This window comes from Onychomys torridus, chromosome 23, assembly GCF_903995425.1.
Source record: "Onychomys torridus chromosome 23, mOncTor1.1, whole genome shotgun sequence".
Lineage (NCBI taxonomy): Eukaryota > Metazoa > Chordata > Mammalia > Rodentia > Cricetidae > Onychomys > Onychomys torridus.
Window position 1 is genome coordinate 12,427,329 of NC_050465.1, and position 27,589 is coordinate 12,454,917.

Below are 27,589 nucleotides of genomic sequence, written 5' to 3' on the forward strand. Positions count from 1 at the left end.
GTGGTTTCAAAATGTTTGGCCACATTTTGGCAAGGCATCAAGACCAAGTTGCTTTTCTGAAATGGAAATACAATCTATGGAAAAGCTTATTTATGTTGGGTCGTAACTCTACCATTGCCAGTAACAGACAAAACCCTGACAGCTATTTTAATTACCAAGTCTCATAATTCTTTGTCCCTATTTAAAGAACACTGAACCTCCCTCCCATCAGGCACAGTCTTAACTATGATATTATTGTCACCCAAACTTCCAGTTGAAGGAATCACAGCTGTCACACAGTGCACAAACAGAACTTCTGCTTGACTTTTATCTGAGTAACTTCATATAGTGTGCAATAGAATTAAAAATAAAACAGAAGAGTACACTAAGGCTGATATTGACCAATTTTGTGCCCTTTTAAGGAACAAGATTACAAAAATAGAATTTCCTCATTTTTTTTTAATCTCACCAGAAACCACATTTTTGCCAATCTTTCTGAGGAAGCTACAAAAAAAATTACTTAATTTTTACCTCCCACGAATTCTGTCTACTCAGACACAGCTATGCTACACCTCACTTGAATATCACATCAGACATCACTTTAAAAATGTCAGTGAAGTCAGTATTTTATTAAGTATTTATGACAAAAGTCAACAATGGTTTCAAAGCATTTCTGTAGTATTCTGAATTTGCTTCTCTTTTTAGCTTCCTTTTTTACACTATAAAGTTTCAGATCTAAAACATTACTAATAAAGGCATTTATGAATAAGAACTTTTGCTCATATGAATAAAGAAAATTTAATTCAACACACACACACACACACACACACACACACACACAGGCTTTGGCAAGTATGATCTGAGGATCCCAACGTCAGTATTGACCAAGAGATACCATTTACATGCTTGTCCCTTTTTTGCATCTCCTCTTCCAGGTTCCTATTTTAGCAAGCATGTGTAAGAGAATTGGTTTGATTCTGTCATAGGTCTGAGTATATGTTTATGACATCAATAGCATGAGAAGTAGAATATTTGCTGAACAAATGACCACTGCAGTATTGAACACACTGTGAATAGATGCTTCCTATAGATACTTATAAGAAGGCATGTCCCTCCATGATGGATAAGAACTAGGCAATAATAAAGGAAGCATTAAATAAAAACAATAACCCAGAGTAATTATTGCTAGATACCCCAAAGTTTACTTTTATCTGAAGCATTTACTAGCCCTGAAGGTTAGCTCTAGTCCTTTTAAGGTATGAATTACATTTAAACTAAAGCATTTATTACATCATGGTGTAGTCTCACCCCTGCTCATCTTATTGGTTGCAGGACAGTGCACTTGAAATATAAAAAAAATAGATAAGTCCCATTTCAAAAAGTATCACCAGGGGTTGGGAATTTAGCTCAGTGGTAGAGTGCTTGCCTAGCAAGCGCAAGACCCTGGGTTTGATCCTTAGCTCAAAAAAAAAAGTATCACCCAAGAAGGAATCCTCATGATCAAACAAAATCACTTATATAGAATTAACAATTAAAACAGTTAAAATACCTTGGGATTCTTTGACATGTCTTCTTTAATATACATGAACAAAGATTCCAAATTTTAAGTGGACAAGCAAGAAAATTCTGCCAGAGTAAATGATAAAGGAGAAGATAGAAACTAGAAATTAGCTCTCATTATACACATTTTCTTGGAGCAATTGTTCCAAGTGAGCTACTCAGGGCCACCAACCCTCCCTAACCTACTAAAACCTTAGAAATCTAATGCTCTGCAAATAGAATTTGTTTCTCATCAAAGGTTACCTTCTATGGGGTAAAAGGGACAGACAATAGTAACAGGCACGACAATTGATAAAGAAAAAGAGCTTTATTGCATTCAGTAATGACTTTCCGTGTTTAAAAGTGACTTCCCAGAGTTTCTCGGAGAGATGCAGAAATTATTTTGCTCTGCAACATTAAAATACTACTCAGCCAAAAGGAATAAAGTTGACCTTGATAAGAACCAAAGTGTTATGTGGTAAAGATTTGTTACATTTTAAATAATACCTTTATCACTCATTAGCTAAGATTACAGTTTCTCAAAGTACATCAAAAGGCCAGGTGTAGCTGGGCATTGACGGAGCAGCAACCTTTTAATCCCCGTACTCAGGAGGCAGAGACAGGCAGATCTCTGTGAATTTGAGGCAAGCCTGGTCTACAGAATGAGTTCCAGGACGGCCAGGGCTACACAGAGAAATTATGTCTCAAACAAAAATACCAAACAGGGGCTTGAGAGATGCCTCAGACGTTAAGAGAATTGCTTGTACTTCCAAAGGTCCTGAGTTCAATTCCCAGCAACCACATGGTGGCTCACAACCATCTGTAATGAGATCTGGTGCCCTCTTCTGGCCTGCAGGGATATGTGCAGACAGAACACTGTATACATAATAAAGAAGTAAATCTTAAAAAAAAAAAAAAAAAGACCAAACAAACAAAAGGCCAGGCATGGTTGTGTATATCTTTAATCCCAACATTCAAAGGGCAGAGTCTCTGGCCAGCCTGGTCTACAAAAGTGTTCCAGGACAATCAAGGCTACATCAAAAATGAGTGTCTAGCTGTGTGTGGCAATTCACACCTAGTTAGAAAGGTGGTTAAGACCAGAGTTCAAGGTCATGCTCAGCTACATAGAGTTCAAAGCCAACCTGGGTTTGACTTTGTCAAAAAAATCCAACATAAAAAGTGAATGTCAATACCAGAAGTGAAAAGATAAGTTTTAAACAGTGTCATATATCAGTTATTTGGAAATCTTTTATGACACTTTTCCATTTTCAAATCAGTAAGTTCAACTTAACCCCTAGGAGTATGTATTTCTCTTACTCTTTAAAACTTTCTCTCTTTTGTATCCAATAACAACAGCCAGAACTCCCCTGTGATATACTCTATCATCTGCATTCAATGTTAATCACCTCCAACCTTTATGTCCCTATAAAATCTCCAGGTGAGGAAAGTTATCTTTCCCTGAGATCTACTTTGTTTTTGTACAAAACAATAGGAAACCATGCTGCTCCAAATTCCCCCTTTCTACCTTTGCTGACTCTCACACTCCTTCTGTGTTGTTCTCACACCTGTAGAAATTTTACATGCTACTCATATGTCATATTTTGTTTTCATCTACTCACTGACTATATTACATTACTTTAATCTCCTCAGAGAGATTAACTCATCCAAAGTGATTTCCCTCAAGTTAAAATCACAGCTATTTCCTCAATGTTCATTTCCAATGAAATTATAAGGCAGGGGTGATTTTGATTCATAAAATGAGTTCATGCTTTTCATGTTATTTTATGTTTTGTTGTTGTTGTATTTGGGGATTTTTACTTGTTTGTTGCTTCTTTTTTCCTTTCCTTTCTTTCTTTCTTTCTTTTTTTTTTTTAAAGGGTTTTCAAGACAAGGTTTCTCTGAGTGCTGTGTTTAAAGGCTTGTGCCACCACCACCCAGCTACATTAAGGATTTTTAGTGTTTATTTTTGTTTTATAACATGATCTCATGCATTCCAGGCTGCTAATTGAATTGTTATGGAGCCTGAAGGTGAACTTCTAATCCTCTGGCCTCTGTCTTCCAGAGCTCAGATGATAGTCTATGCTTTACTCGGACCTAAATTCTGGCTGCTAGAATAGAAAAGTTCCATCCCAGTTCCCTGCCTTAGGTATTATTACATCACTCATGAACAAGTTGTGTCTTAGGGCTTCTAACTTTCAACATACTTGTTTTCCTTTTGTAATGCTAAACTCCAGTTTTCTTTTTTTTATATTTCTCAGAGTTAGATAAATAATTCATCTTTTTTCCAGGTTTCCAGCGTTGTGAAACTGAATTAACTTATTTGAACAAAGAGATTGTGTTGTTGTTATTGTTTTATATGATACTTGACTTCATGAACTAAGGAAGAAGGGTGAGGGATTCAGCTCAATTGGTAGAGTGCTAGCTAATCATGTAAGAGGCCCTTATTCTCCACACCCCAGAGTCCCAAGTGGTAGCATATGCCTGTCATTCAATAACTCCAGGAAGTGAGAGCAAGTGAATCAGAATGTCAAGGTCATCCTTGGCTACACACAGTTCAAGGCCAGTGTGAGTTACAAGATACTGTCTTGAAGGAAGAAACTGTTTAAACTCAAAAAAATTATTATTTAAATCATCCAATATCTAATAAAGCATGAATAATAAATATAAAAATCTTTAAAAAAACAGGGCACTAGAGGTAGTTTTAGTAGTTGTTAACTATTAATGAAATCAGTATGAAGTTATTGGATCATTTGCTGTAAAATTCTAGACAAAAACAGAAAAGGGATTTATGAGTCCAACATTCATTCTGTGTTCAAATGTGTGGCTTCCTTCAGACATAGGATACAATTTTACTCTTGTAGTGTATGTTAAGTGAAAGCTTTTCTCTCTCTAGCTCTCTGCCTCTATGTGCACATGCCATAATGATATGTTTGCTGAGGGGGAAAAAAACCAATCCACAAAATTCAAAACAGCAGCTAAGCATGTTTACATATATTGACAGTGTGAAGAGTAACGAACAACTCTCCCCAAAAGTCGAAGTGGCTCTACCAGAAATGAGAATAAAGAAGCCTTTCTAACACAGTGTTTGCACTTCAAGGACTGGCTTGTGGGCTTGTGCATTTAGGCTAGCGTATTTAAGTATATGTACTGAACACTGGATATAATAAGCATTTCATCCTGAAGTTAAAAATTGTTGATTTCTGCCAGGCGGTGGTGGTGTATGCCTTTAATCCCAGCACTTGGGAGGCAGAGGCAGGCGGATCTCTGTGAGTTTGAGGCCAGCCTGGTCTCCAAAGTGAGTTCTAGGAAAGGTGCAAAGCTACAAAGAGAAATCCTGTCTCGAAAAATAACCAAAAAAAAAAAAAAAATTGTTGATTTCCACTTCTGACTCTGTTCTCACTAATCTTATACACTCTAGGACACAGTCCCAGGTGGTCAAGGTGAACACAGAGGGTCAGCCTGGCTAGCCTCCACTCTGCACATTCACCTCACAGCACATTTTGCCTTTGATGATTTTGTTGGCCACAATTGACCATTCCTGAAATCCTCAAGTTCTTCCTCTAGCCTGAAGAACATCTCTGAAGACTGTTCCTTCATTATCTAGCTATCATCACAGTAGCCTTCCTTGGAACCCATTTAAGAGACCTGACCTTCAACTGTCTTGTTTCTTGCTAATTATGTATCCTTCCTCAAACAACAAATGAAATAAAATGTTTACTACTGTTTTTCCAAGTCCTGAGTGAGATGACAGACATGTGTCCCCAGGCCCAGCTTCCTCACTGCTGTTATCTTAGTACTATGTGTAGTTCATGTAAACAATATTTGTTACAGACACGGCACAGAACCATAAAGACAAGCTGAATTGTCTTATGTCAGTGGTCTACTCGGCCTGATCTACTAAAATACTGAAAAACGTCCACAAGAGCAATAAGAAGCTTGCATAATATACAATAATTACTAAAAGTTTCTGCTCTTGCTTCAGTAATCATCTCAGCTTCAGCTCTGAGCCAGTTCTTCCTACACCCCGCAAATGCCTTTCTTATTTGTAGGTATTCCCCTTTGGGGTATGGAGAGTTGATATTGGCTGTCACTTCAGGGGTGCACCACAGGAGGTAGACTGTGAAGACCACTGACACAGAGGTCAAGGTTTTGTAGAAGAGGTACTTATGTTTTCCTTTATAACACCTGAGGCTTGTCAACAAAATTCCTTTAAGAACAAGGAAGTTAGCAGGGCATGGTGGCACACTCTTCGTCTCAACCCTTGGAAGGCAGAGGCAGGCAGCACTCTTAAGTTTGAGGCCAGCCTGGTCTATAGGGCAAGTTCTAGGACAGAGAGTTCTAGGGCTACACAGAGAAACCCTATCTAAAAAAAGAAAAGAAAAGAAACCTAACCAACCAACCAACAAATAAATAAAAACAAGAAAATTCTTATACAAAGAACCACAAGAAAGTAAGAAAGTTAAGAGCAGGACAGTAGACTTCTCCAGGGAAGAGCACACCAATTGGTTATGCAATAGTAAATGGTCTACTTTGAAAACGTACATACAAGCAGCATTGTACAGACTGAGACAGTTACATTTAAGAAAAAAGGTATTTATTCCTAAATGTAACATTTTATATTATATATACATAGACATATGTACATGTGACAATTAATAAAAAGGCCATGAATTTAGAAGAAAGCAAGAAGGGTCTATGGGAGGTTTTAGATGGAGGAAAAGGAAGGCAGAAATGCTATAATTCTATTATAATCTCAAAAATTAAAAGTTTAAATATACAGCCGGACAGTGGTGGCACATGCCTTTAATCCCAGCACTTGGGAGGCAGAGCCAGGTGGATCTCTGTGAGTTCGAGGCCAGCCTGGTCTCCAAAGCGAGTTCCAGGAAAGGCGCAAAACTACACAGAGAAACCCTGTCTCTGAAAAACTAAAAAAAAAAAAAAAAAAAAAAAAGTTTAAATATACATATATGTTAACCCCGACCACCAAAAAAACCCAAGAAACAGCTGGTTGACTGCAGCAGTAAGGGTCCAGCCACTGCAAACACAAACACATTCATCCTGTCCCAGAATCAGGAGTCTTTTCTTCTGAGGCAGATTAGCTTGAACATTCTGTGCTGTTTAGATTTCAAGGTGTAACAGCATAGCCTATGCTGCAATGTGTGCCTTGTTCCTAAAACTACCCTCAGTGAAATTATGCAGTCGACCTTATGCAATGTTGCCCAATGCCAGATAATACACTTCAATTCACAGTAAGTACTCATTCCTCGAACAGTGTCTTCTCCTATCTTATTTATTCTAAATTTTCCATATTTTAAGTGCATCCTCTCTTCATCCATTTGCTTGCATTTCCTATTTTTATGTCTAAATGAAGTATTCTTATATAATAAGTAAGTGTACTCCTAAAACTGAGTACATAATACAAAGCAAAATGTGAGACTGCCATTTTATTCCTTGTTATCTTGCAATTGGGAAATCAGTCTTGGGAAACATTAAAATTCTAAGAGTATTTATCAAGATGTTTATTTTTATTATATTTGTAATAAATAAGTAAATATATGAGGCTTGACATGGTCATAAAATCCATTGAAATTGTTATGAGACACCACGCAGGTGCAAATCCAGGTCCTCTGCAAAAGCAGCAAATGCTCCTAATGGCTGAGACACCTCTCCAGCCTGCTTTGATATTATTTCTAATGTTAACACAAAAATATTCAAATCCTCACTTTCAACAAAGAATGCCTAAAGGATACAGAAATGGCTCATGGGTTAAAAGCAATGGCTAGTCTTCCAGAGGACCCAGATTCAATTCCCAGCACCAACGTGGCAGCTCACAGCTGTTTATATAGCTCTAGCTCCAGGGAGATCCAACAGACACACATCCAGGCAAACACCAATGCACATAAAATAAATTCATTCTTAAAATTTAAAAAAAAATGCCTATAGTGAGTCATCTCGATTTCTCTTTTCTCTTTCCAGGCCTTTCCCATGCCTAATCCCTAAAGGCTTCTTAATGTTTGTTATTGCCAGTCCCAGAAAGGACATAAAACTGTTAAGGTGAGCTCCACAAGTCACAAGCACATTCCTCTGGCTCTAGTGTAATTGTTTTACCATTAAAAAATGACCGGGGGAGGGGGGGCTTCATCAAATTTCCTTCCAAGCCTTTGAATAATGGACTTTGTTTACTCAAGGTAACATGGTCTGCAGGTCACTCTGACGCTACATGTCCAAACTAGAGCCAAAGGAAAAACTAGGCTTCAGTTCTGAGAAAATGTCCCGCTAGGCCAATTCACCTGTACTGTCCTCAACCAGGAATGTGCACGTCCAGCACACAGAGCTGAAATCACTGCAAGTAACAGCAGGACAAAAGAAACCACAATTCTCGAAATCCAGTGAGCTGGATTTTCTTGAAGGAGTATGTTTCTGTGCATCATATGGGGAGTGAGCACCAGAGAATCACAAACCTGGAGGACCACAGATGTATCAAATAATGTACAGTCTGTCTCTGCAATCTCCTACGTTATGCAATTCCCCCAAAGCACCAGAGGAGACTTCAGACCTTATTCTACTGTCCACATGTCAATGAACCTGTTTCCATGCAAACAAAGGCATAACAGAGACTGACCTTCAAAAACTGATCCCAGTTCATATTTTCCACTGAAAAAGTGTGGCAGGGAAAAGACCAGAGCTCCCAATCCTATCATGAAAGATGCAAACGCAAGCCAGCGAGGTTTGTGTCCTCTCTCACCAAAGAACGACACAAATAAAGACAGCATGCAGAAGGCGATGTCGTAGCTGGATGATATCAAGCCAGTCAGTGAGCTCTTCATCTCATAACGCTTTTCGATGGTGGAAATGCTAATGTTTACTAGGCCATTTACAACAATACCTACAAAAGAGCAAATGCGTTGTTTTAGCTTCAGTACGTGCACAATTAGCAATGAAAAGTGCTAGGTTTGTTCCCTTGTTCTTTTGCTATTTTCAAATGTACCAATTTTAAAAGTCTCTCAAAAGTTAGGCAATCCAAAAACGTATTTCCTCCCCAAATCATTTCATTTTTCATATTGTAAAACTGTATGTTTTCAGGGTGTTCTACAAGAGCGGTGTTTACGACATGTTAAATTATCATTATTTGTCTGAACTCATTTTTCTTTCATTGACGAACAAAAGTCAGACTAGTAAAGTCCCATAAAGCCAGTTTTCTAGCGAGTTCTTAAGTTCAGCACACTCCACAAACTCTTTGGAAAGACGACAGCAAGTACAAGAGACCACAGAGGACGGATGTTACAGCAAGGTTCAATTACCTCCCCAGTCTCAGACATACTTATCTGCAACTACAGTTCACCCTGAGCTAGTTTCAAGAAGAGGAAGTTGAGCTCTCCAGTCTATTTCTTCTTTCTAACACTCTTCACAAACACTAAGTGAAGCTTTGGCTTCCCACTCTAAGATATGGTACTTACTTCAAAGTCGCTTGGCTAATCTAGAATGTGCCTTGGTTACTCAAGTGCTAGGATTATAGGTATGCACACCTAGTCCATCTTTTTAAAATTTTTTAAAAAATATTTTATTCATCTATCTATTTATTTATTTACTTGTTTATTTATTTATGTGTTTGTTAGTTTATTTATTGGAGCTGAGGATCGAACCCAGGGCCTTGCACTTGCTAAATCCCCAAGCCCCAAGTCCATCTTAGAGATATCACTTAAAATGTACAGTGTTGAAAATAAATAAAAACTAAACATTGAGCTGGAGAGATGGCTCAGAGGATAAGAGCGCCGACTGCTCTTCCAGAGATCCTGAGTTCAATTCCCAGCAACCACATGGTGGCTCACAACCATCTGTAATGAGATCTGGTGCCCTCTTCTGGCCTGCAGTCATACATGCTGTATGCATAATAAATAAATAAATCTTAAAAAAAAAAAAACTAAACATCATTTTGACCACTAACATAACACTCTAAATCACATTCAAAATAAAATATAGAAGAAAAAGCTACGTATAGTCTACCTGCCTGTTATAAGAATAATTAGTGTGTGTGTGTGTGTGTGTGTATGTGTGTGTGTGTGTGTGTGTGTGTGTATACTGAAATTGGTTGTTATAGTTGTTATATGAAAGGGCTTCCTAGCTTTTTGGCAAGGTTGTGTTTCTGTTTGTTTATATTAGACAGATGTTGCTGGAAATAAAAATTTGGTTATTAAAAAAAAGGAATAATTAGTAAAGGACTAAAAGGTAAAGAAGACTGAGTGTCCTGTATTGGCCGATTTTAAGAGGTCCTGTCCAGATATAGGTTAAATCCACAGGAACAGAAATGTGACAATAAGCTAAAAACTAAAAGTGATGAAAGTTTTAGTTAAGTGTATTTATGAGCTACTAAGATTAATTTTCAGGGTTGGGGATTTAGCTCAGTGGTAGAGCACTTGCCTAGCAAGCACAAGGCCGTGGGTTCGATCCTCACCTCCGGAAAAAAAAAAAAAAAAGAATAATTTTCATTATTAACTGGGTTGAATATAAACATTTCATAATAACTATAATAACTACAGTTTGTCTTGTTGTTTTATCAAGACTGCAACTGAAAATATACTTTAACAAAATTGGTATAACAGCTTTCAATGTCCTGAAATTGTGTTCTTTTGTTTCTTGGGGATTTTTGTTTTTAGTTTTTTTGGTTTTTGTTTTGTTTTGTTTTGTTTTGTTTTGCTGTGTGTGCGTGCGTGTGTGTGTGTGTGTGTGTGTGTGTGTGTGTGTGTGTGTGTGTGTTTGTGTTTTTCTTCTTTTTAAACTGTAAACTAATTAGTAATTTGGAGATTGTCAAATGACATATATAAAGCATGTAGAAACAACTTTTATAAGAAAGCAGTTACCTGATAACATGAAAATTTTCCCAACCAAACATCAACCCTCCAATATACCTAAGACACTGATTTAAAATTAGTTGTTTTTGGTGTGATGGTACAGACTTTTAATTGCAGCACCCAGGAGGCAGAGGCAGGAGGATCTCTGTGAGTTCCAGGACAGCTTGATCTACAAAGAGAGTTCCAGGACAGCCAGAGTTACACAGAAAAACTCTGTCTTCAAAAAAATAAAAAATAAAAATTAGATACTAGTAATCATTGCTTTTACAGTAAACCTTCATTTTTCAAATGTCTAGAAGAAGATAAGCATTTATCCCTGTGACTTCCCAATTCAGTGCTGTACACATTCCAAGAGCACTGCATTGGAATCAGTTCAGAAAGAATGTAGACTATTTGATGTGTGAGGATAGGAGGCTCCCTGTGAGGTTGAATGCTGAGATACCCATGGCCTTTGAGAAATGCCTGTTCAACCCCTTCCCCAATTTGTTTCTTCCCTAATCAAATGTCTATTAATATAGAATGGAATGTGGACTTTCCAAGGGTAGGGCGATGCACAAGAATATACTTTTCAGCCACTGAAACCTAAACTTTAGCATAAATTAATGTACTGGGTTACTTTCTTCTTAAAGCCCAGTAAATGTTGCTTTAAACTAAACCAGACACCCCCCCACCTAAGAACCAATTCTATCTGATAATAACTTAAAACAATATTTATGTTGAATATAAAGTGTCTTAGAGTAACATAGACATTGCAGAGTGAAATGTAAGGTAAACCAGAAGAACCGTTTTACTTTCTAATTTTACACTGCTATCAACCCACTGCCACTAGCTTTGGTTAACTACATCCAAGACTTAATTGGAAAGGAAACTGGAGGGATGAGAAAGGTGGAAACAGCTGGGTGGTGGTGGCGCACGCCTTTAATCCCAGCACTCGGGAGGCAGAGGCAGGCGGATGTCTGAGTTCGAGGCCAGCCAGGTCTACAGAGCCGAGTTCCAGGAAAGGTACAAAGCTACACAGAGAAACCCTCTCTCCAAAAACAAAAAACAACAACAACAACAAAAGTGGCTCCAGCACAAATCCTCAGGAAATGAGCTGAGAGCTACTTAGCATCAACAAATATTTACTTAGCACCCAAAAGGTGCAAAGAAAGAGGCACCAAGTTCCTTCAAACAGAAACAAAAATTAGAGCAGAAGACAGAGACTTCAGTTTAGGGTTTTTTTGTTTTGTTTTGTTTTGGTTTGGTTTGGTTTTTTAAATTAATTTAGCAAAGAACAAATTGCAGTAACCCTTCACTCTCTCCTGGGTTGCTTTCTTTCAACCAGTCCTTGACTATTACAAAATAGTTTGAGATTACGGCCCAAATAATACCAAACGAACTTGACTTTCAGCATATCTGTCCTTCAAGGTCCTCCCACCTTCTGCCCATCCCTCCTGGGTTTATCTCCTTCGAATAACTTCCCGTTTATTCTATTCCTTGCCTTGGGGGCAAACCAACTTCCTTCAACTTCTTGCTTTCTGCTTCCTTTCTTTGCAAAAAGCCTACCTCCCTCCTCCGCCCGCCACACCTCTCACTCAGCAGTGAAACTCAGTTTAGATCACTAACTCCTGGGGGGATAAATCTAGGCTTAATCTGTTAGTCCCAAGAGAACTGAAAAGAGATCCTAGAACAAACAGACACTTGATAAAGAGCTAATAAAGGTTCACCGCTTCAGGGCTGGAAGCTCTTTCTCCTTTGCTCACTGGGTTGCTCTAGTGCCTATATTCTCAAATATACAGAAAATAGGATTACCCACATTTAATCTATGCTACATAATTTAAGTACTTCTACCTGCTCCCCTCCTTTGAGAAAATCAGTCCACTCCTATTTGCAAAGTTTTTAATTCTTCCTCGGTAAAAACAAATAAACAGATCCATCTCCTAGATCCCAGTAGACTGTACAGTTTTACCATGCAGACCAGACTACTCTAAGGCTTATCATTTTCCCAAAGGAACGTTCTCATAATCTTCCCTAGAGGAATCCACTCTGCTAAACTGAGGCAAAACACAAAATAGCAAAAACTTGCATGCCAGGTTTTAAATGATGCTATCCAAGGAGGAAGCTAGAAGAGGACCCTGAAAGAGGTGGACACCCGCGGGCAAGGGCTTCTACAAGTTCCAAGCCCAAGGTGTGGGGGTGGGGTTACCTAGTGCTGCATTAACTACCAGGTCAATCTGTGGGGTTCCCCTATACCAGCCTCCTCCTCTCTCCCAGCTGGACCCTACCCAACCACCAGCTCAGCCAAAGTCCCCAGAAGCTGGCGCTGGACTTTTTACCTTGCGTGAGGGCCAAGAGGCAGTAGTGAAGCAGAAAGCCTTGGGGCGTATTGCAGAGCTGGAGACACCCGGGATGGAAGTTCCTCCACCCGCAAGCTCCCTCCTCTAGCTCACAAAGCTGTGACCCTGGCGGCTCATCCGAAGCCGGAGGAGTTGAAGAAGGCAGAGATGGCTCAGTTGACTTCTGGGGCTCCTCAGAATCCCGAGGCTGAGAATCCCCATTCTGGTTCTTGGAGGTCACAGCAGAGACCTCCACCTGGGAGGGAGAAGCAGACGCACGGCGTGGGGTGTCCGGGCTGGAAGGGACGAAAGCCGGGTTCTCAATTCCTTTGGCGCTCTGCATGGTCAAGAAGGGTTCTCTGGACTCCTGAGTCTGAGATCCGTCAAAGGCTGGTTTCTTTCCTGGCTCCGCCTCTGGGCAGGTGACAGCGCCCTAGTGGCGGACCAGTCTCCGCCTCCGGGCCCTCCCCCGCTGGCACATCGTGGCCACCGCAGCTTCCAGGACACTCCCGGAGATCTGGGTCCTCCGCATCTCAAGGTGCCAGCGCTGTTCTCCGCCACAGCTGTCGCCGCAGGTAACAACCTCAACGGTCTGCGTGGGCGTGCGACCCGGCCTCCGTCGGGTGAGGGAAGAGGGTGGCAGTATCGCAGTGTCGTGGATGCGAGGGCGGCACGACTGGGAATCTCGGTGCAGCGCTCTTTTCCCAAGCCCTGGGATCGGTAACAAATAGAGACTGTGGGAGTCTGTGGGCCAGCGCTCCCCCTGGGTATGTGCATGAAAGCTGCAAACACATTTGCGTCTGGAAGACCTTTCAGGAGAACCTGCCGCTGCTGCTTTTTTTTTTTCCTTTGTTGCTTATTGAAGTAAGAATCCTGTGCTCCAAGAATCAGGCCGCCCTCAGGTATAATACTTTGAATTCCGCGAACACTAAATAAGACTTTCGTCTGTCAGCCTTCCTAGAAATAAATCCTTCCCTATTCCACCAACATTCACAAGGTCATGACCGTCTTTTTGGTTTTGGTTTCTTCAAACTGAAAGAATAATAAGACGTTAAATACTCCTGCATGGCTTTGTCTGGACAGCATACCCCAAGCCTAAAGTGGAAAATGATCATCATGCAAATAATATGAATATGTGAAACAGAAAGAAAACTGATTGGAGACATTAATACTGTTGCATGATTGACAGTAATTCCAATCTGTTTATTTATTATTTCGTTGATCATCAGAAAGTATGTATTTCCTGTGTGCTAAAGACAAACAGGCAAATACCCCAAACACTGTGGGGCTCTCATTCCAGTAGGAAGCAATCCCTAATAATATGTACACAGAGCCCTACATAATACTATGATAAATGTGCTCTTGTGAAGTATTAGTTTGGATTGTACATGCTGTACTTAGTGGGCTGAGGTATTGAGATGTAAGTGAGATCACTTTGAACATTTGAAAGAAAAAAATAGTCCAGATTGTCATTAGGTCTGGCAGAGCAGAAATAAGGTCTGTTGTGTTCTTTGTTATAGGTCCTTAAGTGAGTATCATTACTGGTGGGGAAGTGTCACACACTGAAGAATCTGTGCCCCCAGGAGAATCAAAAGCCCTCCCAAGGCAGCATGCTGACAGCAGGCCTAATACTTAAAGGGAAGTTGGACTTAGCTCTCCCACTTTGGACTTTACATTATCTGTCTTTTAGTTACCTCAACCTACTTGTGATGGTTAGATTATAACATAACCATTCTCAAAGATCAAAACTAACACTTAGCCAGGTGTGGTGGCACACACCCTTAATCCTAGTACTTGGGATCCGGAGGCAGGCAGATGTCTTGTGAGTTCAAGGACAGCGTGGGGTGCATAGAGAGAGCCAAACAAAAATCTGGTGCCTCTCTGATATGAGATTCTGAAAATGAGAAGCTGTGAGTGCTCAGATTCTGGGGGAATTACCAACACTATGTAATTCCCCCTATCCCAAATGAATTGTATTTAAAGTGGATATCAGTATAAATAGAGATCATCATACTTTCTATGGAATATGAAGTCATTTTCCTACCCAGGAAAGCTGGATCTGATGAAATTTAGTTACCTACAGCAGTGACTGCTGAAAGTTTGAATGAACAAATCCAAAGTATTCTACTCCAAGCAGAGCAGCAGCCACAGTACACACGTAGATTTCAACTAAGGCATCTTCCAGCTCACAGTGTTAGCAGTGGACGTTTGTATAAAGATTAGCGAAAGTGTTGTTTCTTCATCTTGAATACACATTGATGTTTCTGAAAGCATTTTCCTGTTTCATTACGTTCTTTGTGTCCCAGCACACACGGAAAGAAGGAGACTGAAGGGCGCTACAAAGAGGAAAGGAGCTGTCTTGGTCGTGGCCTCTCCTCACAGTGAAAGAACAGTAACTAAGACAATACATGTGTTTTGCCTATGTGTATGCATGTGTACTACGCCTGTTCCTGATACCCCCAAGAGGGTGTGAGAGTTCCTGGAACCGGAGTTAAGGACAGTCGTGAGCTAATACAGGGATAGTGGGAACCAAACCCAGGTCCTCTGCGAGAGCAGCAAGTGGTCTTAACATCTGATCCTCTGTGTGTGTGTGTGTGTGTGTGTGTGTGTGTGTGTGTGTGTGTGTGTATGTGTAGGTCTGTCCATCTGTCCATGTCTATATGTCTATTGTCTTAAGATTTTTGTATCTTACAGCATCTCCCCACATTTTTTCCAAGCTGGCCTTGAATTTGGGATCATCCTGCCTTGGCCTGCAGAGTTTCTGGAATTAAAGAGTCATGTGCTAGTCTCCTAGCCCCACAGAATATTGTAGTAATTAAATAAAAGCGAAGAAACAGCCCAAGTGCTTACAGTATCCTTCTTTTTATCTCGTCTGTTTAAATATCTCATACAATGTGTAACTGAAAACAGTGAAAAAAGATTAGTGCTTATCTACAGTATTTTAATACTGTAATTGCACAGAGAGATCTTTACATTAAAAAGAATTACAATTATAACTTTTAAAATGTTTCCTTGTTTTCAGGGCTAAACATTTGGTGTATTCTTCTCTGGGGAAGACTATTTCTCTGCTCTCAGCATTCCTCAGTTGCCTGTAGTTCTTTGTGTAGGGTTGAGGCCTTGTGGGTGTTCCTCCATCCACTTTGGCCTGTCTATTGTTGTCCTTGTTCAGCGCATGTTTAGACAGTATTGTTGGTGAGACTTTATAGGCCTAGCTTCTGACATTCCTGGCAGACACAGTCTCGCTGCAAACTCCATGATCCTCTGGTTCTTACAATCTCTCCAACTCCCTTTTGATAATGTTCCCTGAGCCTCAGGTACAGAGAAGTTGCGAATGTAATAAATTTAATAAATTTAGTTCAATTGCACAGAGATATTTTTTTCCATTTCTTTAAGAGAATTTCTTATTTCCTATTTAAGGGAGTTTTTCATTAAGAGCCTCTATCATCTTCTTAAAGTCATTTTTAGGATTGATTTCTTCTACCTTGGTATGTTCAGGTCTTGCAGGTGTAGAATCTCTAGGTTCTGATGGTGTTGTATAGGTTTTTCATGCTGTTGCCTGTAGTTTTGTCTACTCACCTCTTCCTCCGCTCGGTGCAGGCAGTGTCTATGTCTGAAGGTGCCTCTCTTGTTCCAATTGATAGTCTTGGTCCACCAGGAGTTCTTGGTTGAATTGATGGTGTTGGGCTCTGTGAGCAGCTTAGTCCAATCAGTGTTAGTGGGTTCTGTCTCTGGGAGCAGTTGTTTCCAATTGGTGCAGGGTGAGCTTATGGCTTCAGTAGTTGTTGGGTTCGCAGGTTTGTTTTGTTTTGTTTTGTTTTGTTTTTTGATGGGGGAGCAGGAAAAGGTAGCTGTCTGGTCCCTGGGGCTCCTATGGCTGGGGCTTAAGGGCTAGAGACCTAGTCTGCCAGTCTGGAGTTGGGAACTTACCTGTTCCCTGTCAGTGTAGGGTGGGCTTATGATTCTGGTGATCTGGTTCAGTGGCTGGGAGGCTCCTTCTTTTGTGTTCTCAGGTTGAGTTTTGCTCATTTGTCAATGCTTCAGCTGATCTTGTTTCCTCAGACTGCAGACTGTAGGCTTCTAAAACCTCCCCGGAATCGAGTGCTGGGATTTCAGAGATATATTTATTACAAAAAATTGTAATTTTAAAGTTGTTTTCTTGTTGAAATATGTATATAATATATACGTGTGTGTGTGTGTGTGTGTGTGTGTGTGTGTGTGTGTGTGTAAACAATCAAAGAAATAGAGGCCATGAATTTGAAAGATTGCCAACTGGGTTGCATGGGAGAGTTTGAAAGGCAGAAAGGGAAAGGGAAAATTATGTGATTATATTATAATCTCAAAAATAAATAATTTTTTTTCTGAGACAGGGTTTCTCTATGTAACTTTGCACCTTTCCTAGAACTCACTTGGTAGCCCAGGCTGGCCTCAAACTCACAGAAATCCACCTGGCTCTGCCTCCCAAGTGCTGGGATTAAAGGCGTGAGCAACCACCGCAGGGCTAAAATTGTTTTCTTAGGGCTGGAGAGATAGCTCAGAGGTTAAGAGCGAGCACCGACTGCTCTTCCAAAGGTCCAGAGTTCTATTCCCAGTGCCCACATGAGTGGCTCACAACCATCTGTAATGAGATCTGGTGCCCTCGTCTGTATACATAATAAATACAAATTTTTTTTAAAAAGGGAGGGGGTTGGGGATTTAGCTCAGTGGTAGAGTCCCTGGGTTCGGTCCTCAGCTCTGGAAAAAATTTTTTTTCTTTAGCATTGAAAATCTTATATACATAGAGAATGAAATATGATCATATCTACTCCCTCTTCCCACTTCATAATAACCCTGTCCCAAGTCTGTCTTATATTTTTTTCTCCAACCCACTAAGTCTCTTAATGCTACCCATCATGGGACACTTACGTGTGACCACATCCTCAAAAAAGAATGATTTCTCACTCCCAGTAGTCATCAACTGCCAGTTACCCAGAAATTACACTGGGCTCTTGGCTGGCTTGATCTGGTGGAAGTCTTATAGATCAGCTGGTGTGCGTTCATGGGGGTGATCAACACATCACACCCATAAGAATATTTCACAGCACTCTTCCCCATTCTTTCTGCCTCTTGGTCTGTGATATTTCCTGATCTATGAGGCAGGGCTGTGGGGAGGAATTAATGTCTTGTTTAGGGCTAAGCATTCAGTGTCTTGTTCTCAGCACTTTGACCAGTTGTGAACCTCTCCGTTGCCCACTGTGGAAGCTCTGACCAAAGTTGAGAACAGATAAGATCCGTGGGCATGAATACAAGTATTTGAGAGGCACTTCGACAGCATGTTTGTTTAGCAGTGCAACAGACATTTTTGTTGTTTTATAAAATCTTTATTGAAAGATAATTCACATAGTATACAATTTTCCTGTTTGCACAATTTGATAGACTTTAGTCCAGCATCTTCATAGACCCATGACATCATCACCACTTCCTGTTTTAGAACATCACTGTCTTCTTTTTTTTTTTTGAATGCCAAATGCCATTTATTGAAGGAGGGAGTAGGTCTTAAATACAGGCTTATAGCACAATGGGAGAACCCCTGAGGGCAGAAGTTCAATTCCGATGTTTTGCAATCTAAGCTGTTAATGCCCAATATGCAGTATACACAGATGAGAAACTTCCCTTAAGCATTCCATTCAGGAGGGTGGAATCTGACTGGGATTAGCATAGGGAGGATATCAAGGTCAAGGTCAGCAAGCAAGGCAACAGTTACCCAAAACAGGAGCTACAGCCCTACAGGTACCCCCTTTTACTAAAAACTGATCAGCAGGTCACCTTACCTGTCATGGAGACACCTGTCCAGGCCACACAGGTGCAGATGAGACCCATGGGCATGAATACAAGTATTTAAGAGGCAATTCGACAGCACGTTTGTTTAGCAGTGCAACAGACTTTTAACAACAGCAGCTTCTACCCCAGGGTGTATGAACTCCCGGCCTTGGGCTTCTGACCAGGGTTATATTAAGATTCTTCTCTTCTTTATACCATTCAGAACAACTAAAAATATTAAAAATGACTCCATTGACTAAAGAGAGAGGGACAATGTATCTAAACTAAAACAAAAAGAATTGCTGCAACTCATCACATGAATCTGGCTGAACAAACTATTATATTTTACACGGAAAGAAATATTGTGGCAATATTAAGAGGTATCATTAAGTCATCAGAGTGCGTTTTTTTTTTTAATAAATCTAGGAAAATATTCTTGTTCAATGTAGATGTCTCAGTTCCCATTTTTCTATACCTCTATAAATCAAATTTTAATATATATATTTCTCTGTATATTTTATTTATTTTTATTAAAATTTCTATATATTTAAAATTGTTAAATATCTATATATAAGATATATAGAGATTTAAATATCTCTATATCTCAAACACAAACAGTCAATGCTTTAGATGAGTGGGTATGTTTAAAGACTGAGTTGAGAGAGGCGTTAGTTCTGTGACTAACAGTTTGGAAGGAAAGCAATGTAGAGTCTGCTTAGTGTCTGAAGAACTGAGACAAATAGACACATAGAAAAAGAGAAATAAGACACAGATAAGATAGATAATAGGTAAGTGATAGCATATAGGTAGGTAGATACATACATATATACATACGTAGGTGATAGTATATCATAATGATGATGAAGATAGATAAATGATAGGTAGATAGATGTATGGATAGAGATAAGATAAAATGCTGATGCCACATACTTTAGGTTTAAAACGTTGTCTGCTCATATTGTGGAAATAGGTACAAACACAAAGAAGAAAGGGAAAGGGATGCATCGTGGGAAGGATGGGAGAAAAAAAAACCCAGAGAATTGTAAAGTACAGGTATTAACAAAATGATCTTGTGCAAAGATAAAGATTAGAGGATTTGTTTTTCAGATTCTCAATCCAAACCCAGCCAACTTGGTGATAAGAGTGAAGTGACCTATGGGTTCAAGTTTCTGTAATACACATGCACAGCCTCTGTTGCTACCAGCATATGAGTGAGAGGATGAGAATGACAACAGATATGAAGGAATTGGAGATTCCACAGGACTAGGCAGAATGTAACAGGGGCATTCTTCTTTGGACAGAAAGATACAAGTGAGAAGAGCACGCTGATACCTATCTCCCATGAGTCTTGAAATTAGCACAAGAGTATTATAAGTAGAAGATAATTGTGGGCTCAGTGTGAAGGAAAATTTCAACAACACCCAAATGTTTTGGAATTTTTTTATCTGGGTATTGAAAGAGAAATATACCTATTAATAGGTTATCTGCCCCATCCCCCATAATAGTTTTCTCCAGTCATGTAGTAAGCCTTGCTCTAAGGCAAATTGAAAAAGAACAGGTTTATTTGAGCAAAGCAATTTCCATGTGGGTTCTCTAGTCTCAGAGATAGAGGCCGGAGAAGCTGGGCCCACAAATGAAAGCAGGGAGACTTTACAGGTTGTAGGTGCAGGGTGATGACGAATCTGCCACAAGCTGTTTTATGCCCAAGTTTGGTCAAAAGCTGAGCCCTTAACAGGGGACTTAGGCAGTTGGCAATTTCAAGGGAGGGGGCTGTCGTAGCTGCCGAGATGTAGAACCAGGCTTTTTGGCACGTTTCCTTTGTTCAGAGATTCTCTGAATGGACAGGGTTTGGAGAGAGTCAGGAATGGGGCTTTTGGATCATGCAGGGGTGAGCTGGAGGTTCCATCTGAACATTTATTTGTTATGATTCTTGTTTCCTTTGCAGTAGATTTAGAAACATCTTTTTTTTTTTTTTTGGTTTTTCAAGACAGGATTTCTCTGTAGCTTTGCACCTTTCCTGGAACTCGCTTTGGAGACCAGGAAACATTTTTTTTTTTTTTAATCCAGAAAAATCAAGATCAGAATATCCCTTTGGATACTTTTTGAAGAGAATGTATGGAATATATAAAGCTTGTATTTTCCTATTACTCATTAAAATGTAATGAGTCTCAAATACATATTTTCATCAATACAAAACATAAATACAAACTCAGCGAAGTGTTCAGTGACTCCTTAGGACCATCCTCAGAGGACTGATAGACAGTATAAGTTTAAGTGAGGGCAAAGATATGCATAATTAGACAATCTAATTATGTCTCAGACCCAGAACCTCCAGCACCTTGGTCTGACAGGTAGTCATGATAACAGGCAATCTCCTTCCAAATCTCTAGCTCTTCCTCTGGCTGATAATAGGCTTTATTTAGTCTTTTCCTTCTTCCAGCATGAGATTGACTTGGAAATTCCACTTTCTCTGAGATCGTTGTTTCAACAGCCTGACAGTAAAAGGAGAAGCACAATCTTCATTTCTGTATAATTGCACTGTCTCAGAAAAACAAAATTAGATGTAAAAACAAACATAAAAAGGTGAGTTTTGTGTGTAAAAACAAGATCTTTTTTTTTTTTTTGGATTTATTTATTTATCATGTATACAGTGTTCTGTTTGCATGTATCCCTGTAAGCCAGAAGAGGGAGCCAGATCTTATTACAGATGGTTGTGAGCCACCATATGGTTGCTGGGAATTGAACTCAGGACCTCTGGAAGAACAGCCAATGTTCTTAACCTCTGATCCATCTCTCCAGCCCCCAAAAAGATCATTCTTAATAGAACTTTTTATTTTTCAGATCTGTTTGTGAGAATTTAGTGAAGAGGCAACCATAATTATCATTCATTTCAAAAGTTTTTAAAGTAATAGATACCATAGCTAAAATTATTTACTTGCCATGTTTTGACTTGGTAACCTTGGCCATGTTAAATTCTGTTTCTTCTAATTTTCTCTTTTGTATAGTGGAACCAATAACAGCTATGCCATATATGCCATAAAACTATGGTGCTACAGTTATATAATTTAATTCTGTAATGGACTTAGCAGAGTGTTAGACAGGTAAGAAGTTATTGCTATTCAAACATTCATAACATACAGATTAAGCATCATCTATATGAATATATTTTACTAATGGCTTATACAACAGGAAACAGATAAGTCATTGACCTTCAGGAGCTGGCATTTCTGTTAGTAGACAAAAGTATAAAGTAGTAAAAACAAAAGTAATTGAAGACAATATGTATAGATGATAAGATATGCAGGTAATGTGTGTAGGAGATAATTTGAAAGATGATCAAACTAGATAAGGTGGGTGGTTGCTTGAGTGGAGATGATAAAAGACAGCCTCCTGGTGGACTAATATTTAAATAGAAATGTAATGGGAGAAAACCCAAAGGAATCACATATGCACAATCTTGAAAGAGTCTGTAAACTAAGCAAACTGGAGACTTTTATACAGAGAGGAAACTTTATTTCTGGCTTTAAACAAAACAAGACAAGTCTGCTCTGTAGTCTTGGGCATAGGAAACTGAAGGAAGGGCCTCTTAAGGGTTTGCACTAAGTTTAGTTACTGAGACAAAAATAAAAGGTAATAATAACTGAAACAAGTTGACCTAGTTAGGGTTTCTATTGCTGTGAAGAGATACCATGAGTACTGCAACTCTTTCTTATTAAGGAAAACCTTTAAATGGGTGGCTGACAGTTTCAGAGATTTAGGCCATTATCATCATGGTGAGACATGGAAGTATGCAGGAAGACATGGTGCTGCAGAAGGAGCTGAGAGTGGAGAAGGAGCTACACCTTGATCAGCAGGCAACAGGAAGTGATCTGAGACACTGGGCATGGCCTGAGCATATATGAGCCCTCAAAGTCCACCTCCACATTGACACACTTCATCCAAAGAGACCACACCCACTCCAACAAAGCTACACCTCTTAATAGTGTCACTCTCTGTAAGCCCCTATGGGGGCCAATTACATTCAAACTACTACACAGGTATTTGTAATCCACGGTGGTTTGGAGACCAAGAAAGCAGCAATCCTTGCTCTGTCAGTCCTATTGTTCTACCATCTCCAATTCCTGTATGCCAGATTAACTCTTCCAAAACAATCTCGGAAGTTCTTGCTATCTTCAATCAAACAAGAGAGAAATGGAGAAGGACACTTCCTGGACATTACACATCCCATTTGCTCGTATCCCAAAGCCAGACACCTTTTACGTGTGGCTAAAGAAAGACCAGAAAAGATTGTCTTAATCCCATGTGTTCAGGAGGTTCATTAATTGCAGACTACAGTTACTAAGGGAAAAAGGATTATGTTGTACCAGAGGTCAGCGATTAATGATGACAGCTCAGAAGGGGAGAGAAACTGTCTCAGTGATGAGACCAAGGTTGCCTTTCTGTCTACGCAGCTTCTCTCTGTCAGAAATCTGCTCCAGCATGTGTATTTTTTCTCTGCGACACAGTGTCTTAGTGTTTAGAGGATAAGACAGATTGGCTTTTGAGTAACAGATCTTTTGAAAATTATATCTTGTGTCAAAGTTATTTTAGTGAAGAGAGAGAGAGAGAGATTTTCTCTCTGCCATATCAAGGAGTGGCTCTTCTCTACAACTTAGGGATGCGCTTCATGTTTGTGCTCACTCCAGCAGCCATGGCTGTACCAGGTTCCTGTCACTGGTGAAGTTGTTTGTCCTCAGTTTTTTAGTGATGAGACACCCTGATGATGCTACTTCAGGATGCCTCAGCTTTTCTTCTGGGAAACACCCGTAGTCATATAGTAACATAAAACCTTGCACCTGGCGGACACAGAGAGGCACACCTTTAATCCCAGCACTGGGTTGGCAGAGACAGGTGGCTTTCTGTGAGTTTGGAACCAACCTGATCTGCATAGGGAGTTTCAAGCCCCTCAGGACTTGATAGTTAGACTCTGCCTAACAAATGAAAAAAAAAAAAAAAAAAGCAACAAACCAATAAATGCAGAGCAAAACAAAACTTTGCACTTCCATGAAGTTTTTGAGATGAACAGATCTGTACCTATCAAGACATTCCTCAGTATTATATAATCAGTCTACTATTTTTCCTCAAAGTTAAGATATACTCTGAAATTTTGAATAATTGAAAATATTACTACAGAGGGACTAAAAGAACACAGAGCTTCTCAAGGGTGAAGAGCTTCTTTGGGGTACTGCCCTGTCTTACTTGTTCCCTAAATGTCGCCATGCTCCTGGCAGAGGAGTCTGAAGTCCGAAGTAGAAAAAACCCAAACAAGCCAACTATGATGGTGGTGCATGCATCCCAGCACTTGAAAGGTGGAGACAGACAGATGGTTACAGGAGCTCCAAGTCATCCTCTGATACATGACAAGTTTGACATAGGTTGTGGTGCACAAGATCTTGCCACAAAAAAAATGTAGAGACAGAAAGATACGCACACACACACACACACACACACACACACACACACACACAGCGGGGTAGAAAAGAGGGGGAAGAGAGAGGGATAGAAAGAATATGCAAATGACACTGGCTCATGCACCAAACTATTGAAGTGGAACAGTCAGGATGTGCTGTTCAGTCACGTAAACAAAGGTCTAAAGAACCAAGAAGCTATTGTTAGTGTTCTCTAGGGCTTTATGTTTTCTAAAGTGTTATCTTTCTCACTAACTGTTCAGAGGATAAAGGCTTCTGCCCCTTGAGTGGCACTCATCTCAGTAAGCAGCCTCACTTCATCTCTTCGATCTCATGGATGAGAGTTGATTTTATGAGTCAATTTGACTGCACCATACTAGATGAGTAAGATTCTGTTGTGTCCGGGTTTCTGCACAACGGTGACATCTAAATCAGTGGACTGAGTGAAGCAGATTGTTCTTTCCCACATAGGTGCACATTAATCAGTCAGCTGGCTTGAATGGAATTAAAGCATGGCCTCCTCTGAGCAAGAGGGCTCTCTTGGAGACTGCTTTCAGATCTAAATGAAATATCAGTTGTCCTGGCTTTCTGCCAGCCACACAATGACAGTTTGGGACTTGCCAGCCCCTCTAGTGATGGCGGTCATTTGTTAGATCATATCTGACATACACACTTCCCCTGCCCACACCAGTTTTGTTCTCTCTTTCGGCAGACTAATACATCATATTAATTCATCAACCAATATGTTTTATTATGGTTCCAGAATATGCCTGGCGGTGGTGGCGCAGGCCTTTAATCCCAGCACTCGAGAGGCAGAGCCAGGTGGATCTCTATGAGTTCAAGGCCAGCTTGGTCTACAAAGCAAGTTCCAGGAAAGGCGCAAAACTACACAGAGAAACTGTCTCAAAAAAAAAAACCAAAAAACCAAAAAAACGCCAACATCCATCTATTTTGTTCTGTTTCCAAGGCAGAACAAAAAGTCACAGCTCTCTCTATAAGTGACTATTAGAGCTTCTGGTTCAGCTGAGATCTAGAAAGTTTGACAAAGGTATAGGTGTTAAAAACTCGGTCCTCCCCATTACCTCCTACTGGGTTGCCTTACCCAGCCTTGATATGAGGGGTGGTGCCTGGTCTTATAGTATCTTGTCATGTGTACTTGGTGGCTATTTATTCCTGGGACATTTGTTCTCTTTTGAAGGTAAATTGAGGAGGAGTGGATCTGGAGGAGAAGGGAGATGGAGTGGTGGAGAATAGGAGGAGGGTAGGGAGGGGGAATAGCAGCTGGGATGTATTGAACACAAACAAAATTATTACAAGACAACAGCAACAAAAGACCTTGCTCCTCAAATTGTTGCTAGTGCGGTACAGCAAAACCTTTAAGACTTGGGGACTAATGGAGATCATAAGTCATTAGGAGGCTATGTCTCTTTCTCTTTCTCTCATCCTGACTGCGAGGTAAAGATTTCTTATTTTACATTCTCCCCTGTGAGCCCCTGTCTCAGCACAAGTTCACAGGCAATGAGGTCATCCAACTGCAGACTGAAATCCCTGAAACTGAAACAAAGATTTCCTGTAGTAAACGAATCATCTCTATTATTTTGTCATAGTGACAGAGAAATGACTAGCACAGCTATCTGTGATGTTCCTTTCTTCCACTAAATATCTGCAGTTTATTTTTGATATAGAAATTAAAATTACTCTTTAAAAAATTACTCTAAAAAAATGTATGTGTGTGTGTTCATGTATATGTGTATGCAATATGCCACAGTGTGCATATAGAAGTCAAGGACAATATTGAGGAGTCATCTCTCTCCTTCCACCATGGATGCCAGTATTGAGTTGAGGTCATTAGGCTTATTTGGCAGGTGCTTTGACTCACTAAGCCATCTTGCTGTACCAAAGTTATTCTTTTGAAACATGAAAACATTTAAGCAACAATATAAAAATTATGACCTATAACCTATTTAATAAAATAATAACTCCCTTGATTTATACTCACCTAAACAAGCAATAGAAAAAAAGGAAAGGCAAAGGTCTATGGTAAAATGACAATCAGTAATACAGAATTAATTGAGGGCCTGAAATTAATAGGTAAAATGTTGATGAGGAAAAGGATGTTGCATACTTTCAGACCATTCACTGGCAAACTACGCATTCATTACAGCATAAAAAGTAGCAACAATAGTGGAGAAACATTGTGGAAATCATGTGAGGACACTGATGATCTGATACTCTGAGGAGGGTATATGTAAGGTATTCAGTGTAAGGTATATGGGATTTTTGTCATACCTACATAGTCTAACTCGTAAGAAATTATTAACCCATTTATGATGTGTCAGTTCCTTGTAGATATTTTAATGAGAGTATGTGACAGAAACAACTTGAGGGAGTTAAGATACACTTTGCCCCAGGATTTCAGTGCATCAGAGCTAGAAAGACAGGGTAGGGCAGTTCTTCAGTGCCAACAGGTGCATGTCCTGCTATGACACTGATCTGGATGCAGAATACACAGTCTGGAACCAGGCTGGATGTAACCTCTGAAGATCAGGCCTTTGGCTTTCTTCCCCTACACAGGCCCCTCTTTCCCCTAATAATTCCAAAGCCTTCAAAGTATTACTACAGTGTTCTAGACAATTGCTTCTGCTGTTTTTTTTTTTTTAATTACTTTAACATGTTAAATAATTTGCCCAATGTTATATGTTTAAATACTAAAACTGAAATTTAAATTCTGGTGATAGAGACAAAGCCTTGGTCTGCATGATAATGTGTTCTCAGTGGTAGTTATATGTCTACTAATAGAACTGTTTTAAACTAATATAAATTTTTACAAAGCATTGAAACTAACTGACAAATAAATAAAAAAAAACATAATCCTTAAATCTAACCCTATCAAAATAAGTATTTTTTAAAAGATTTGTTTTATTTTTCTTTTGGGATGTCTGCATATACATATGTTCACATGCATTTGGGTACCTGCAAAGAGCAAAGGAGTGCATTGGATCTTCTGAAGCTGCAATCACAGGTGGCTGTAAGTTGACCAGTGTGGGTGCTCAGAACTCAACTCTGGTCCTCTGCAAGAGCAACAAACTCTCTTAACACTGAGCCATCTCTCCAGCTCCTAAAATGATGTTGTTGAGGGGAATACTTGTACTCATGTCTCAGTGGATAATATGAAGTCATTTCATTTATCTGGGAATTTTTCTGTTACCTGGGGGTGCTTTTATGAATGGATATTCAGCTTAACGACTGATATAGAAAACCGTTTATTAGATTCTGGAGTGATTTTGAGATATTTAAGAACTGATCAACAAAAAAGATACACAGCAGGTTTTGTTTGGACAACATCTTAACAGGCCTGTTGTATTAGAAATCCTTCACACATGGCATTATCAAGGGCTACAGTTCTTAATGGGATGAGTAGGGTACAGAGGAGCCACCCAAGAAAGGAGGAAGGCACCATGTCCAAAGTGGAAAGGGTCCTAGAAGGATGCTACATACTATTTGATGTTCCTCGCACAGCCAGACGTCTAAATCAGACAGCTGCAAAAGGTAGAGGCAGTTTGGGGATCCTTATAGCTGTAGCATTCACTTCATCTATGGCTAGCATCTATCGGATACAATTTTCACTGGTAGGCAAATTACGAAGGCTGTAAAAGGCCCAAAC

General features: G+C 39.8%; 1 protein-coding gene across 1 annotated transcript in view; it reads right to left on the reverse strand.

Annotated features, from left to right (window-relative positions):
• Positions 1-13,178, reverse strand: part of Slco4c1 (solute carrier organic anion transporter family member 4C1) — a 59,474-nt gene extending 46,296 nt beyond the window's left edge. The window contains exons 1-2 of the mRNA XM_036173710.1: positions 12,683-13,178; positions 8,141-8,404 (exon numbers count right to left, since the gene is read on the reverse strand). Coding sequence (XP_036029603.1) covers positions 8,141-8,404; positions 12,683-13,025 — 607 coding nt within the window. The 5' untranslated portion in view covers positions 13,026-13,178. The remainder of the gene's footprint in view (positions 1-8,140; positions 8,405-12,682) is intronic.
• Between the last annotated feature and the right edge of the window lie 14,411 nt (positions 13,179-27,589).